At 38.5% G+C, this 18042-nt stretch overlaps 1 protein-coding gene across 1 annotated transcript in view; it reads left to right on the top strand.

Annotated features, from left to right (window-relative positions):
• The window catches only part of adamts10 (ADAM metallopeptidase with thrombospondin type 1 motif, 10), a 137168-nt gene extending 119710 nt beyond the window's left edge, over window positions 1-17458 (top strand). The window contains exons 20-26 of the mRNA XM_030133252.1: window positions 3627-3790; window positions 3878-4004; window positions 6369-6498; window positions 8349-8553; window positions 11346-11522; window positions 13070-13235; window positions 16068-17458. Of these exons, the coding sequence (XP_029989112.1) occupies window positions 3627-3790; window positions 3878-4004; window positions 6369-6498; window positions 8349-8553; window positions 11346-11522; window positions 13070-13235; window positions 16068-16177 (1079 nt within the window). The 3' untranslated portion in view covers window positions 16178-17458. The remainder of the gene's footprint in view (window positions 1-3626; window positions 3791-3877; window positions 4005-6368; window positions 6499-8348; window positions 8554-11345; window positions 11523-13069; window positions 13236-16067) is intronic.
• The last annotated feature ends 584 nt before the right edge of the window (window positions 17459-18042 follow it).

Genomic DNA, 18042 nt, shown 5'->3' with positions numbered 1-18042 from the left:
TTTAAATAAGACATAATCACCTGAACAGTAACTTTTAAGTGAGATGTAAGAACTGATTTTTAGACAATAGATCTGGAAAATCTTATGATGCAGATCGTTTTCACTTGTTCCATTGGCAGATTTTTGTGCTTAATTCAAGATGTTTTTGCTTAATTTTTTGCAAAAAAAATCTGCCAATGGAACAAGTGAAAATTAGGTTTCTTGAAATAACATTTTCAAGCTCTATTGTCTAAAAATAAGTTCTTATATCTCACTGAAAAATTCCTCCTTAGGGGATTATGTCTTATTTAAAGTGTGATGAGATATTTGGACTAGAAATGAGAAAATTACACTTGGTAAGATTTAGATTTTTTTTCCAGTGTATTGATATCTGTAACCATTTCCATGTTATCAGTCATCAAAATATGGCCCATTATAAGTAAAAGCTAATTTTAAATATTTCTTTTTTTTTTTTTTTTTTTTTACCTCTGAACTAATTTGTTTTCCATTCATAACCACAAAATATATTTTAATGACACTAACCACACCATCAGATCATCAAAAGTACTGTCAAATCTGGCACATGTAGTGGTATGTATTACAGAGAAGTAATACATTCTGGCCAGTTTTTGTGATAAAACCAAAAACAAACGTCCCGCTCCAGTGAAACTTCATCCACAGAACCACCCAGGTTCTTATTTGGTGCTGGATAACTTTTGTTTTTTTATACAAACTTGAAAATTATGAAACATTTTAATGCGAAACAGATCGCATTTGGCCCAAACATGATATAAATAAATATTCTATTAGTCTATGAAGTGAACCACAAACAGCACATTATACTAACTGGTAGAAGCACTTTTATAGTGTAGTGTGTTTAGAGACTTGCCTTCTGTTAAGAGTTAAATGAGAAGATCCATGTCAGTCTCATAAAAGCAGTTTACACTTTGATCTTATTTATCCTTTATTTATCCAGGAAGATCCCATTCTGGTCCAGGATCTCATCCAGGGGCAGTTTCACATACAAAACACTAAAAGTATCATTAAAAAGACAAGAAAAGACCAAAAAAAAAGAGCTAAAGAAAACAGGAAAGAAGCAAATCGACTGTTTTAGTACTATTCAACCCTCGTCCCCTCTGCAGAGGTTTATGTAAAGCAGCAAATGTTCCTGTCCAAACAGTTTGTAAAATGCATTTAAAGGTATTTACAGAAGAGAAAAGATTTCAAGTGGGATGATTTTTTGCAATTCATTCCACGTCCGTAGTGCATAAACAGAAAAAGCAGTTTTGCCGAGTTCTGGAACCATTAAGAACTCAAGAAGAATTCAAACATAGTTGAAAGCTGGACCCTATGGACAGTTACAGCACACATATTTCAACTTAAACTATCACAGTTTAACGGCTTTAAACCAGTTCAAGCTGTTAAATACAGTGTTGTTTTGTTTGGTAATAAGGTATAACATGTAAATCAGCTACTGGACCGAACAATATATGTGTTACTGTTTGTATATTGCTGTTGTTATTACTATTATTTCATTTTCTCCTCCTTACTTTTCTTTGTCTGTGTATTTTTAACATGTTTGACATATTTAGACAGTTGTGGAACGCCTGTTAATTTTAGCTGCAGAACTGTTTCCACTGCTGCAGTTTGTGTTAAACAGATCTACAGGGTGTTCATAAAGTCTCTTTACAATTTAGCAACTTTATTACCAAAGCAAATGAACAGACAAATGTATGGAAATTATTACAAAATGAAAAATAGATATTGAAGTTTTTTGGCTCCTTTAATCCACCTCTATATGGACACCATCAGCTGCACGTGGGGCAGGGCGATATGGAAAAAAAATCATATCACGATCATTTTTTTCTATCAGACCATATTGATATGTATCAAGATATAAATCAAATCACTATTTTTGTTGAGCTTAAATTTTAAGTTGTGAAGATGTCAGAAGTTTTTTTATATATATATATATATATATATATATATAATTTTTTTTATTTAATTTCAGTGTGCATCTCAGAAATACACTACAAAAGAAAAAGAGAGAAATTCATATTTTATGTTTTAAGATTTTGGAACACAGAAAGTATAAACCCCACCCCCCCAGAACTAATGGTGACCCCCAGTACCAACCCAACCTGGATCTCAAAATCCAAAAACCAACTAATAAAGACAAATACATGTATATAGATGAAAGAGAATATAATTTACAGATATAAACAGAGTAGTCATCAGGAAAGTCACAGACAATTCTGTTGCACTCTTTCTTTAACTACAATATAGTTATAGGGTTTTTCAACTATCTGCATGCATCTGGGCCACTGAGCTCTCCATCATAACTATATCTAGAAAATAATTATCAGAAGGTTATTTTTGATTTAAATATAATTTATTTTCTGTCAGAGGCTTAACATAACAAATGTGCTGAAGAACATTATACAGCTGTTTCAGATCAATAAAACAGGTACGTATTTTTAAAACTGAACTAAAAGTCTGACCAGCATCCAAAAGCTTTCAAGTTTAAAAGAGAACACAAACTAAACAGACCATCTTCATGAAACAGTATCGGGGGTATATACGTGGGGGTGTGTTCCTTAACTACCATAACTGGTGTAACCTGAAAAGGAAACTTAACATGCCTTGAACGTCAGATTCCCAGCTTCTATGTCTCTGTTGTACGCTGGAACTGAAATGGTTCACACCCTACTTTTCAGGAACCCGCTTGCCTGAGTCCTCGGTCAAATTTTCTCCTGAGGGAACACACACTCTGTCCCGCTGCAGCCCAAACATTAGCGTGTGTGCCGTGGCTGCTCGTACGCCTGTGCTGTGTGCGTCAACCTAACATAACATGGTTCTAGTGTGATTGGTTCGGTGCGGCGCGGCTTAATTATGATTGGCTGTTCTTTTGTCTGTCAAAACATGGACGAATGAATTCTATGGAAATTAGTTTTGTTTATTTGTCTCAAACTTTGAAGTAAAAAAAAAAAAAAGAACTAAAAAAAAAAAACAATTAAGGCAAGAAATCAATTTCATATGCACCCATCAACTCTCATTAATCACAGACAAAGTAATGAAAAACAATAAATTTAACCCATGGTTCTCCTTTATATAATAATAATAATAATAATAATAATAATAATAGTACATTTACTGGAGTCTCTTTATCGTGCACACACATTCCACAGTTACAGAGCACATACATGCATCTTCCTGCCCCAAACCCCAAATCACGTCTGCTGTCTGCTCTTTACCTTCACCCTGTCCCCCAAATTCCTTTCAAATCCATGAAAAAATTCCAGCATGTGTCCACGTGTACTGTGTGAAAACTGTATGATGTCTTATATTTGTGCTTTGCATTATCTTGTTTTTCACTGCAAATTTCGAAGAAAAGGGTTCTAAGGCGGCGCACCAGTTGCATCGATCAGAATCTGGTTTGATGAACTGTGTGCTGTGTGTACGCTGTGCTGTCAAATGACAATAAAGAAATCTGTAAAAAAAAAAAAAAAAAGTTTATTTAGAGGTGCCTTTCAGGAGACTCAAGGTCACCGTACAAAGTTGTTCAAATAAATAAAACAGTTAAATTCCACACATCCATATATAAAACACATCTGACCCAGTCTGTTGTTGCTCTTGTTTGTTCCCAGTGTTGAAGAGTAAAGGAGACCAGTACTTTATCAACGGGAAGCTGACCATCGACACGCCTCGCAGGTTCAACGTCGCGGGCACCACATTTCACTACCGACGTCCCACCGACGGACCGGAAACCCTGGAGGCTCTGGGTCCGACCAATATGACTCTCATCGTCATGGTAACCAAGGAGTCGCTAAATGAGCCCACAGCAGGTGAACTTGTGTGTGTAGATTCAGCGGTGACGTCGGCTTGTGTGTTCACACAGGTGCTGGTGCGAGAGGAGAACCCAGGGATCCACTACCGCTTCAACCCTCCGCTGAACCGGGACCCTCTGACCGGGTTCGCCTGGCACTACACCTCCTGGTCCCGCTGCTCAGCCCTCTGCGCTGGAGGTACACACAATACAAGCATATATGTCACTGCAGATTTACCCCGACCTCAACCAAAACCAGAACCGCCACACGTCTAACCCCAGCGCTTACTCTAGCATTCAATACAAACCCAGTCTGAAACCCAAAACTGAGTGGTTTACCGGAAGCTTTTTGGTCAAAATAGTAGATTTTGGGAGCTTTAAAGCTCTGCCTACTGATGTGGCATTTCTCACAGCACTTAGTAAAAGTCGGAACATGAACAATCCTCCTCCCTCCAAAGCCCCGCCCACTTCCCTCTGCCTGAGCATATGAGGCTCCTCCTCCTCTCTCCTCCACTCACCTGATGTGTGCAGAGGAAGTAGAGGTGGAAGCGGAGGTCCGGTCCGCTTCGGTGTGTCTGCGGACCCCTCCCTCAGTAATGAGATGCATCATCCACCTGCCGCAGGCCCGCGGCCCCTGTTCTATCAGTAGACCCTGAGTTTAAGGGCGTGGTCTGTATTTAAGGGCGTGGTCTGTATTTAACTATGAATTATGAAAGAGCTGCAGCATCTGAAACTGACCACAATGAACATTTGAAGGATAAACAGAACCACAGTGCTGCAGTTTCAGCTTCAGTTTGTCCTGTCTGTTATGGACTGGGATTGTCTGTCAACTCACAATAGATTTTTTATTAGGAAGTTTTTATTTGTATTTTTATCAGGTAGTAGAAATTCCAGGCGACCCCATTTGAATTCCAGGCGAGCCCACAAGGGATGCTGTTACAGTGTGTATTTAACCGCCCTAAACAGTGGCAAAAAAATGGCAAACTGTGCATTCAGTGTAAGGATTCTGAACTGAAACTGGGTCCAGGTTTGAAAAATGAGTCTTCCTCCTGACGTTCACACCAGCAGCTCTGACGTATAAACACCTTTAACCTGTAAAAACCTGTGAATGTGTGAGTTTTCCTTTGAGAACAGGCTCATGGAGGCATGTGTGTGTTTAAGACTAAATTAAATTAAACAGCTCTTTTCATCTCCTCCTCTCTCCCTCTTTCACTCCCTCTGTTTCTCAGATGGATGTACAGTACAAACACACAGATGCAGAACACACACACACACAGTGGCCTGTGAAAACACACAGTGCAGACCAACACTGACCCACTGAACCCAGCGCTCTGTGTTTGTTTAAGCCTCGGGCCCTGGAGCCGTTCAAAGGCTCCGAGGCTTTCGACGTATCGCACACAGTGGTGTCATGTGTCTGCCTTTTCCTCTGCGCTCTGTGAACTCATCATCCATGCTGCTGCGGATGATAACCTCATTTTCTTTATTGAGAAATAAATTCTTCCACTTGAGGAGCAGAGAGGGTGGAAACAGGCTGAACAGTTAAGGATCAGGGCACTTTTTAAAAGGAAGTATGCTATTATAATAGAAAGGCCTTTATTTGATTAATTATGAGTTAATGTATATTTGTGTTTGATTTAGCGACTCAGCACCTGAAGTTCAGACTGTGCTGCTCAGTAAACATGTTCCAGTCACAGGTGGAAACAGACATGGAGTCATTGTATCTAAGAAGCTGATGGTCACCGGTGGAGTATAAATGTATTTGGATGTAAAAATAATGAGCTTTTTAAATGAAATGTCTGAAGTTATCAGATACACAGAACAGATATCAGACGGTCCATCAACTGGAGGTGGATTTAGGGATTGAAATGAGTTTTGTTTTGTTTTTTTCAGCCATTGAACTGTGAAGAGACCTTTTCTGTTGTGTTAATGTTGACTACTTCTGTCTCCTGTTGAGTCTGTCAGGCATCCATCCATCCATCCATCCATCCATCCATCCATTCAACCATCATCCATTTATGATCCATCCATTTATTGTCCATCCATCCATTCTTCCATTTATCCATCCAACCACCAATCCATCCATCCATCCATGTTGTGAACCACTTACTCCTTAATCAGTAACATAAACACTGAATAACAAAATAATCAAGAAAAGTAAGAAATAGGAAATGAATAAGGAAAACAAAAACCCTTTTTAAAAACTGCCTGTGTTAAAAGCATGTGAAAAAAAATCTGTGTGAATATATTATTTACTTATTCTGGGAATGTGACTTTTCCTTCATATCTGTCATCCTTTAACACATGTTTAACTGAAACCCTGGTCCTTTATTTGACAAAAGCTGCTGAACATGTTGGTCTGCTAATGTGAGAACCAGCCTCCTACAGAACACAACACTCAAATAAATAACTGTTCAGATAAATAATTCTGCTTCAGGATTCTCAGAACATAAGTGTATGATCCGGCTGTCCTTTGTTGGATGTGACTTCCCTTCTATCTCCTGCTTTTCAGGGCATTTGTTCAGTGTCTTCCGTTAAATTTTCCTTATATCTTTCTTTTCTTCAGGTGTGCAGATCCAGCAGGTGGTGTGTAAAAAACAGGTAGATCATTCCGTCGTCTACAACCACTTCTGTGACAAGAAAAGCAAACCCAAAGAGAAGAGACGATCCTGCAATACTGAGCCGTGCTCCCCAACGTGAGTCCTTTAACTGCGTACACCTTCTCCTCTACAAAATCCAGTTTTTTCACCTTCGTCATTCTTTGTTTGTTTGTGATTTCTCCAGTGTTGGTCGATCTTTGTGCACAAATTCTGCTGTTATCCATTATTTAGTTGTGAGTGGGTCAAATCCACCCTAACTCATAAAGACCCAAACATCCACTGCCGACCAAAAGTATCTGCTGATCTAAACTGTTTAATAGCTGTTGATCCACTAAACCTGTCTATACATGTAAATAACTGGTGTGACGTTTCATTTGTCGTCTTTTCATGGTCATCAGATATGACCCATTTGGACGTTCAGAGGCTCCGTAGTTACCATGGAAACACCGTCATCTTCTACAACATTGATTCACCAGTAAAACCCATGGAGTTGGATCAGTGACAGAGGATGGAGATGCATGTTTTTATGTTCATGTATTGATAATTAGGCTGAAAAAGTAACTTTTTTTCAGTTTTCTGTGTTTCTGATATAATAACTGTCAACTATACTCTGAGTTTCTATAAACATCTACATGATCAGTAAATTAAATATAGGAAAATACACGATTTTCTCTGAAAAAACACAAACTACAGAGGATAATATTATAATAAATGGTGATAAATCACTTAGGAAAGGTTAGATAGAGAGAAAAATCCAGTTGGAAACTGATACAAAAGTAGCACTGAGTTTTTATGGGTGAAATCACCAGATTTCAGAAAATGATCTCAAATGAACATTTTTTATTTGCCTCAATCCACTCTCTTAATGCAGACTTGTTTTTTAGCTTACCAGCCGACAGGCTGTAAGCTGTTGTCGTGACGCGGTGTCCGGCGGTGGCGACGTCTGTCATCTGTTACAGAAATTTCAATCGTCTTCTTCTCCAAAACTACAATTCTGATTGACTTCAAACTTGGTATACAGCTTCTTTATGATGATGTCAACAAAAGTTAGTGAAATTATGTGGATCCGGATCTGATTCTGGATTTGGTGCGACTTTGAAAAATGTCCCCATTATAAGAGATAGGAAGTGGATGGATGCAATAACTCAGTATCAATGATATCAAGTGTGAATTTGAATTTTTTACAGATCTGATTGGAATATGACCAAAACATGGGCTATTTCTGTAATAGAATAAATACACAGAACTGGGTGAGAATAAATGGATCTGGATACATTTCCCAAAGCTTTGAATTTGGCCGGTAAGATACAGGGCCATTGGTCCGATTTTTTTTTTTTTCCATAGTGATATAATTGTTTTTGTGGTAGACATTGTCATACATGAGCAATATGCTTTTGAAATATTGGCGTAAATTTACTTTTCATGTAAATCAGAAAAATCTGACAAATAAATGTAATTTTAAGATAAATACAAAGTCACCACAATAGTTCTACAACATGAGAAGTAAATACCAACAGGACGTGCTTCAGTGGAGATACTCTGGGTCAAAACTGCTCTGAAACAGTAAACAGTTTTCAGTAAACTATAATTTGCCAAATATGCAGCTGTGTTCTTTTACTGCCACTAAAGACATCTAGCACCATAGATCACCTTCTGAAACTCCATGCATCTATCATGAATACATCAAAAATAACCACTTTATGGAGCTCACCTTGTTTTTCTGGACTCATTTTTACATTAAAATCAGCGTCAAATCCGACATCCAAAACCCTCACATGTCAAAAACTAATGAAGACATAAGGCTGAAATTATGCATGCTGTTTCCCAGGACTAATATAATTATTTTCTGAAAATATGACCTAAATCTGACCTCTTCATCTGAGGCCTCCTGGGTTTTCCTATGGTCTGACCCCGGTGGTTAACTGGGTCTTTTCTTGCTCCTGGAGCTGGTGGACAGGTGAGTGGTCGGAGTGCAGTCGCAGCTGTAACGGCGGCGTTCGGACACGAGAGGTTCTTTGTAAACGGAGGATCTCTGTGACGGAGGAGAAGATCCTGGACGACTCGGCCTGTACCCTCCCTCGCCCCTCCCTCACTGAGCCCTGCAGCAACCACAGCTGCCCCCCTGAGTGGCTGGCCCTGGACTGGTCAGAGGTAGGACCACGACCCCCATAAGAATCACCATAAAGCAGAGGTGTCACACTTAAATGAGTTCAGTGGTCACATTCAGCCCAGTATGATCTCAAATGGGCCGGACCGGTAAAAGAACAACAGAAGAACTCATAAATAAAGACAAATCCAAAAATCAAAATGCTTTAGAGTGAAAAAAAATAAAATTACAATGTAAAAATGTTTCCATCTGCAAACTATCTTTTCAAAAAAATATGAACAACCTGAAATTTCTGCAGAAAAATTTGTGCAATTTTAACAATATTATGCCTGAGCTTATCACAAATACACAAAACATTTAATAACAGGTAGCATATTGTTAAAATTACACTTACTTCTCTTAAGACATTTCATTTTGTTCACATTTGTTCGGGTTATTCACATATTTTGTGAAAGGATAGTTTGTAAATGTAAATATTTTCATGTAATTTAGCTTTTTTACTCTTAGACAAAGAGTAAAAAAGTAAAATTACAATGTCAAAATGTTTACGTCTCGGTGCTTCTATGACACTGGTCCTAAAAACAGGACATGGGGCCTAAAAATTCAAACCAGATCTAGACTAATGTTATGAATCAAGTGTGGAAGCACTTTGGGTCTGTTTTAAAAATAAATACTTACTGAGATAAAAGAGAATTTATTTTTCAGATAAAACACATTTTTATATTTTTTATATTTTTTTGTTTAAAAAAAAAAAGCCGTGTATAATGCGGCAAAAGGACATGAAAATTATGCGCTACAATTTTTTTGCATATCTCTTTATTCTGTCACAGGAACATTTTGGGAATCAAACTAATTATCCAAGGCAGAGTGTTTCACAAAAATGACCGCTGTTGCAAAATCACTCACGATTTATTTGTGTTTAAATGGACAGGTTCCCCATGTAACGCAAGTGGACACAATGGGTTACACGCAAAACCTGAAGTGAGACTGAGATTCATGTCTGGATTAGAAAAACCACTAGGATCGTCTACTTTAACACAGTGTCTTTATTTATAACACTGTATAAGACCATTTACAGCCATGTGGTCCAGATCAAATGCACTGACACCTAGGGAGATTTTCTTGTCCTGATTTGGGTCCTATTTTTGGCCCCAATATTTTATTAAAAATTCATTAAATTTGGGATGGCCCAGAGCAAGAGTATATATTTTTTTGCATTTATCTGAGGTCATCATTAGGTCCATTCTGGAGGGAAATATGTCAAAATTTCTCTGTTATTATTTGGCCTAAAAAGCTGGAAAAGTGCCAGGTACCAAAATGTACCCAGTTTCATAGAAGCACTCATCTACAAACTCTTTAAAAAAAAAAAAAAAAAAAATGAACAACCTGAAATCTTTAAAGAAAAATTTGTGCAATTTTAACAATATTATGCCTGAGCTTATCATTCACACATGTGTGTTACAGTACAGATCACAGTAGATTTACAAATGCACAAAACATTCCATAACAGGCAGAATATTGTTGAAATTCCACCTACTTCTCTTAAGACATTTCATTTTGTTCACATTTGTTCAGGTTATTCACATATTTGTGAAAGGATAGTTTGTAAATGTAAATATGTTCATGTAATTTTGCGTTTTTACACTAAAACAAAGAGAAAACTTTAAAGTACTTATTATTTATAGGTTATTATGATAGTATTTTACTGATCTGAACCACTTGTGGCCCCTGAACTAAAATGATTTTGACACCATCATTAGTGTAATTTTTTAATTTTTTGGGCCTAATTGGACCGTTCTGCAGGCCGGTTTTGGCCCACGGGCCGTATGTTTGACACCCCTGACATAAAGAGTTCACACTTTATTTCAGTTCATATTCTCAAACTTTCCATTTTAGCATTTAGATGCAGTCTAATGAGGTAACGAAAAGGAGGAAAAGTGAGAAAAGACAAGGGGAGTAGGTGAGAATAGGCTGTGAATGTGCAAAAAATTGAAAAAATAAATAATGTAATTCATAGTAATTGGAAAAATAAGGTGTAAAATGAAGTACGGAGATGCCAGTTCAGTAGACACGGCCCAGCTCTAACGCATTCTGCACATTCTGCCTGCTTCTGCAAAAGCCACTGGGAATTCTCTCAACTCAGCACTTAAGTTCATGCTGCTTATTAGCTCATGGATGAATCTGAACCAGTGTTTTGTGAAAAATGCCTCTCAGATGAAGCAACTGTTTCTTCTTCTCCAGTTGAACCTAAGAAACCCAAACATCTGCCAGGAGAAAATAAGAATACTTTAACCACGGAATACACTACGGAGCAGACAAATACATCACGTAGAACATGTTGCTGCAATCACGGATACATAAAATGACACTTGTCATGGGAATCCCCTGACCTATTTTTAATTCTGACCTGCGCTTCGAGCCGTCCGTGGAAATTAAAGCGTGCCAGATTTATCCTCCTGTGTAGATGACGACAAATATAGTTTTAGACACGTTTGTTGACTTCATCTTCCTCTCACATAGTGCTTTGTTCCCGGAGCTGCGCTTTCTCCTCACAGTTCAGGATGACTGGAAACCAAGTGAAAGTGGCGTTGGACTGGTTTCTTGAAGGCAGGAGCAGGAGGCCGACGGTGCGGCGGATTTCCCACAACTCACACCGTGCTTTTCATACAGCTGCTGCCCTCTGCTGAGAGGATTAAGAGGCTTTTTTAGTGACCGCGTTGACCCCCCGTGCACCCTCCCGTGGCCTCCATCTCCTGCCTCCGCCTCACGTTTCCCCTCCCCTCCACCCCCTCCACCCCCTCCACCCCTCCTTCCTTATCTCCCGCTCTGTCTCCAGTGTACGCCCAGCTGTGGTCCGGGCTACAGGCACCGCGTTGTCTTGTGTAAGAGCGGGGAGAGCGGCGACACGCTGCCCGAGTCCAAGTGTCCCAAACAGGGCCGACCCACGTCCAGGGTGCGATGTAACCTGCAGCGCTGCCCGCCCCCCCAGTGGGTGACCGGACCCTGGGGAGAGGTAAAACACCACAACACACTCCAACACCTGGTTCCTCTTTACTCTCCTTCACATGTGGTTTGTCCCTGGTTCTGTTCATTTCCATCATATTCTGTCTGCGTTTTATCCAAACCAGAGTCCATTCTGTTCTTTTATGCTGTACTGTTATAAATGAGATACCTGCTGCTAAAAAACACAGCAGCTGTTTACTTCTAAAGAGGGAACGAAACCAGTTAGCAGCCAAAATAAAACACAAGCTGAACAAATCCATTAAACTAATGAGTCTGTTGCTGTTAGGGCAAAGACACACCAACACCACAGCCGATCGTCTCATCAGTCGGCTCCCGTCTTCCCAACACGGTCAAAGAAGTGTGAAGAACACACTGTGGCTATGATGTGCACACCTACCCTATCTGCCTGTAGGGAGGGAACCACAGGAAAATTTCATATCATGGTTATTGTGACTAAAATTATCAGTTATCATTATTGCATTGTTGAAATTGTGCTCAAAATGTTCGAAAAGTACTGATACACACACTGAAAGAATTTAACCAAGTTGTATTTAAAAAAAAACAAACAAATAAAATAACTGGTACAATGTCCCTTCTGTGTCAGAAACATTCCAATATTAACCCTTAGTGGTCTGAGCCTATTTTGTCTGTTTTTCAGTCCTTTTGATTTTACCTTTATATACTATATAAACAAATGTTTACTATACCCATGTTTGGGATCTGTTTTTTCAGCACAACTTCATCTATATCATCTGTCTATTATTTTTTCACTTTAACCTACTATAAAACACAAAAGGACAGAAAACACAAAAAAATATAAAATCCGATTTGAAAAATGTATATAATTTATTGCATAAATAACACACAGATGCTTAATGAACCTTTTCACAGACTTTAAAAGTGAATACTGGTTCCAAATATTAGATATAGAAAATTAAAATTGTAATAAATTAAAACTATACTCATCATGGCCACAAAACTACGGCAACTCCATTTGGACAAAACTGATCTGCACACCTACCCGATTCACCCCTTATTTATTCTGGTTATTGTCAGTTATACTTTTTATTCTGGTGGCTAACTTGGTAAGTGTATTTGTACATTTCTCCTCTGTATTCTATGTAGGCAGGCTATATCTGTTCATTCTGTGTATAAAGGTAAATAAATACAGGTAAAAAGTACACACTGTCCAGTGTGTACATTGTACACACTGGACCTTTAGTCAGACCTTACTGCTCACCTTTAGTTGCACTTTCTAAACACTGCACCTAAAACTGTGCCAAATCAGTTTCCAGAATAGTCCATTTGATCCTGATAATGTCTGTCCTAACCTTCATGGTACTTCAGTGTAAATAAACAGTAGAATGTTCCTTTTCAGACGCACTGCTGAGGGCATCACTTCCTGAAAGCCTCTTTGGTTTTGGACAGACGTCATCTAGAATTCGGACCCGGGGTCATTTTTCCATCTGGGTGCTTCTATGAAGCTGGGTTCATTTTGGTACCTGGCTTGTAAAGCGTCCCGTTTGTGTGTTTGTGTGTGTTTTTGTGCATCCTCAGTGTTCGGCGAAGTGCGGTCTGGGTCAGGAGATGCGTTCGGTGCAGTGTCTGACTCACACCGGTCAACCGTCCAACGAGTGTCTGGAACATCAGCGCCCCGCCGCCATGCAGCAGTGCAAGAGCAAATGTGACCTCAGTCTGCCCATCAGTACAGACAACCCCGAAGGTCAGAGGTCAAAGTTCAGCTCCACTTTTAAAAATAGATTAAAGGACTTTAATTTACCTAAGGGATATTTTTATTGGACAAGCAGTAAGTCACTACCACACATCAATCTGTTTACAACCTGAAAAAAATGCAACGCCTGACTTTAGTTTGTCTCTAAAACACAAATACATTAAAATTCAGAACTCAGCAAGACACAAGATATGAACTCTATTACAATAACAGCATTTCAGAGATTCATAATGATATGAAGAGTGACTTTGAACTCAACGTGGAAGAATCAAGGATCAGTTTCAGTGTCAGAACGAATGGATTTAGCTTCAAGTTTATAGATTTTAGAGCTGAAACGATTAATCGATTAGGCGCTTGAAGCGAATGCAAAAATTCACAATTTGATTAATCAACTTGAACTGATTGAAGAGAAATATTCTATTGCAGTTTTCCTGAACTGCAACTTCTTTGTGCGTCACAATAAGTGTCCGTGTGAAACACAACAGTGGAACCAATGTTTAACAGCAGAGAAATGAAGGAAACAAAGCTTTGATTCAGGAGAATTGGGGTTGAATGATTTTTTTGGATCACTTTGAGTCAATTAATTGTTTCAGCTCTAATAGATTTTATTTAACTATTCAAGTCATGTGAATGAAATTAGATTTTTAATTGATTTATTGAAGTACAACAGGTTATGACTGTAATACAGTTCTAGTGACATATCCTCTGTATCCTCTGCAGGTGACAAGAGTTTCAAAGTTTTACTTAAAAAAATAAATTAATAAAATTCTGGTTATTGTAAAAGACATTGCATATAAAAGTAATAAAATAGGAATAGAAAAGGACTTTATTGTCAGTGTTACAGGAATAATGAAAATCAATTTAGCAGCTCTGTTTCTCTGTCGCAGCAGACACTTAAAGGTAGAGTAGGAGATGTTTTCCTGGAGCATTTTTTACTATATTTTTTCAAATCCCCTTCACACCCTGATTACAACCAATTAATTAAATGCTCTGACACAAAAATAAAAAATGTTATTCACCCTTGGAACGGACAGGACTGAAAAAACACCATCCAATCATTTTTAACCGGCCCATCGAAATGGTTGAATGGTGATGTGTCTATCAAATTCAGCTGCCATTTGTCCCTCCCCCCTCTGTGAGAACAGTCAGTACAATGGGGGTGTGGCTTTGGGGGGACGTCTGAAGAAATTTGAATTGTGTAATTTTAAAATGTAGCTTGTTCGAACCTTTTTTCCAGGATCTCCTACCCTACCTTTAAAGTGCAAAAAAAAGACTGAATAAAAATTGTACCCAGAAAATATTGACAATATGCAAAACTACAGGAAAAAAGAAAATATCCATATAGATGGAAATACAGTCATGGAAAAAAATATTAGACCACCCTTTATTTTCTTCAGTTTCTTGTTCATTTTAATGCCTGGTGCAACTAAAGGTGCATTTGTTTGGACAAATATAATGAGAACAACAAAAATAGCTCATAGTAGTTTAATTTCACAGCTGATATCAATGCATTTAACATGTTTTCTGGATAAAAACCAAAATCACTTCAGTTCGTACGTCAGTATCTGTGTCATTGTACTGACAAAAACAGTGCTTTTATTCATTCCATATTTTCTTTTCTGTCTGTTTTAGTCACATGACACACACAGGAGTTAGGACTGGATTGCAGAACCATTGTTTTTGATGACTTTTGATGGTCTAATAATTTTTTCCACGACTGTATGTACAACATACGGGGGGGGCGGCTGTGGCTCAGATGGTAGTGTCTAGTGTCTTTGGGTGTCTAGAAAAGCACTGTATAAAATCCAATCTATTCTTATTCTTATTCTTATTATTATTATTCTTATTATTATTATTATTATTATTATTATTATTATTATTATTATTATTATTATTATTATTATTACATATAGTGGATATATACAGAAATAAAATAAATGTATGTAGGATGTATGTGAAAAACGGTTGCATTATGCTGTTACCAGTCCAGACAATTATTTAATGTAAAAAAAAGCCATATCTTTTCCTGTCCTGGGTGTCAGGAGGATATAAAGCAGGGCTCTCAAACTCATGTTCTTTCAGGTTCCACATTCAGCCCAATTCAATCTCCAGTGGGCCGGACCAGTCAAATAATAACAGAATAACCTATAAAAAATGACAACTCCAAATTTTTTTCTTTGTTTCAGTGCAAAACAACCCCATTTAATCATAAAAATACTTACTTTTATAAACTATCCAAACAAAAAAGATGTGAATAACCTGGAAAAACTGAAAATTCTGAAGAAAAATAAGTTACATTTTAACAATATTCTGCCTCAGCTTATGTCTACATGTGCATTATGGATCAGATCTACAAAGACACTGAACACTGAGGAACAGGCAGAAAATTCTTAAATTTGTGCTTAATTTTCTTTAGACATTTCAGGTTGTTCATATTTGTTCGGGTTATTCACATTTTATTGTTACAGGATAGTTTGTAAGTGTAAATATTTTCATAATTTAATGTTATTTTTTGCACTAAAACAAAGAAAAAACATTAAAGTTGTCATTATTTACAGGCATAATGTAATATTATTTTTTTCACATCAAACCATGAAGAAAATATGGAGTCATTAGTTTTGTAGGTTATTATTTTACTTCAGATCAAATTGGTCTGTATGTGGAAAATGAGTTCCGCAGCCTTGAGTGTGGAATTTTTGCACTTTGCAAATCCATCCCAGGGGTCGGACTGGAACTTTTGGTGGGCCACATTTGGCCCCCGGGCCTCATGTTTGAGACCCCTGCTGTAAAGCCTGCCTTAACTCATCCCTTCTCCTTCTGCAGAGTGTAAAGATGTGAACACTGTGGCGTACTGCCCCCTGGTGCTCAGGTTCAAGTTCTGCAGCCGGCCATACTTCAGACAGATGTGCTGTAAGACGTGCCAGGGCCACTGAGCTCACAGCGTCCGTCCGTCTGGGAGGCCTCAAACCCCCCCCCCCACTGAGCCTTAGGGTTCCCAGCAGCCCTTTCACCTTTCACCACCTCTGTCAGCGGAGTGTGCGACTCCGACCCGGGACCCCGAACCTGTTCACGGGCCGGACGCAGCCTGAGTTTGACATTCCACTGGAAGGGGGGGGGGGCTGCGGAAACCGGGACAGACAGAGAGACGGTAACTCTGACACCTGAACTCACCTCCAGACTCTGTCTTTATCAGTTATCCTCTGTTGTCATATTTGGTGCTACTCCACTTGTCTCTGGCCACAGGACTGGTCGCATTAAGCTCCACTTGTCTTATCGAAGTGGCCGAAATGTTTAGCCTGATTTTAATTTTTTTTTGTTTTTTAACCTGTATGTTCACAGGTTGTTTTGTTTAGTCATGAATTTTTATTAAAAAAAAATCCACTTTGTAAGGAAAAGATTTTCCAGATATCTTATAATATGAAATGAAAGATTGTTTCTATGTTAATCTGATAGTTGTTACTTGACCACCATGTTTCATGCTATAGCTTTGTTATATATTGACGTATCCATCGGTCCTCACTGTTATTTAGCTGAAGTATGAGCAGAGTGTGTTTTGCACAGTGTCAGCGGTCAGAGGATTGTGTATTTTATGTGTGTTTTGATGTGATTTAACTCTGTGGAAGCTACAAATGGATGCTGTAGTGAAGCTGCCGTCGTCTTGCCGTTCTTCTGGATGTCTGCTCATTATTATTTGGGTTTTTTTTCCGATCATTTCACTTCAGTAATATCCGTCATTAATGGTGCACAGGACGAGCAGAGACACTTTCACATCATGGGATTCGGTTTTCACCCCAGAAGTTTCACAGGGTCGTATCTGGACGTCCTCGGATATTAAAGCAGCGTACGACTTTAATTACAAATGTTTTTTCAAATTTGTCAAACCCCAGTGATATCCTTATTATCACTGATCCATTCGTCTTTTCCTGCTTATGCGCCTGAATCACTTTGAAGAGGACTCCATCATAAACACAGTCCGCTTGTTGACATCACAGACTGAAACGTCACTAGGGCCTTTTCGGAATTGTAGTCGCAAATTGTGGGAAAGGGAATTCCATGCAGCAGTAACTGATGTCTGAGTATTATTTTGTCATGATCAGACACGTCATATCATACCATGACATTTGACTTACACTAGTCGCTTCTCCATTGACCCTCAAATTGTGCAAATATAACTTGTGCATAAAAATTTACCGAATGGAAAAACGACAATTTCACCAAAAGTCAAAAGTCTTTTTGTGCCGGCAAGAGGTGGTTTTTTTGGGCGTAGCGTAAATGGTATATGATGCAAAACTGCAATGGAAAGACCTTTTTTCACAACTAGAGTCAGATGAATTAAAAAAACGGATGTTGACAGACGTTACAACAAGCGAAGAAGAAGAAACGTGGCGGTGTGTGTGGACACACCAGGAAACCCAATCATTTTTTAATTTAGTAGGAGATAGAGGGGGAATATATAATAATAATGAATAGATCTGTAAATCAACACCATACTTAAGTTCGTCGAATGAATTCTTGTGTCATCTCACAATAATAAACAAATCATTGCGTATGTGATTAAATGGAAAAACCGATATTACGCACTTCTGTTTTTTTGGACATTTAGTAAATATCAGTCAAGTTTTGCGCAGATGTCCAATGGAAAAGCGACTAGTCGTTCCTTCCATTTCTTCCGACCCGTTAGCGGACGCACTTCCGATCCTACTTCTTCAGCTCCGACACCAATTCCGATGCTGGGGTGATGCTGAGTATCGGTCGATACCCGATACCGATCCGATACTGTTGATTTAGAGCAGAGGTT

The sequence above is a fragment of the Sphaeramia orbicularis genome, chromosome 4 (genome assembly GCF_902148855.1).
Source record: "Sphaeramia orbicularis chromosome 4, fSphaOr1.1, whole genome shotgun sequence".
In the NCBI taxonomy this organism is placed as follows: Eukaryota; Metazoa; Chordata; class Actinopteri; order Kurtiformes; family Apogonidae; genus Sphaeramia; species Sphaeramia orbicularis.
This window is presented reverse-complemented; position numbering and strand designations above follow the sequence as displayed.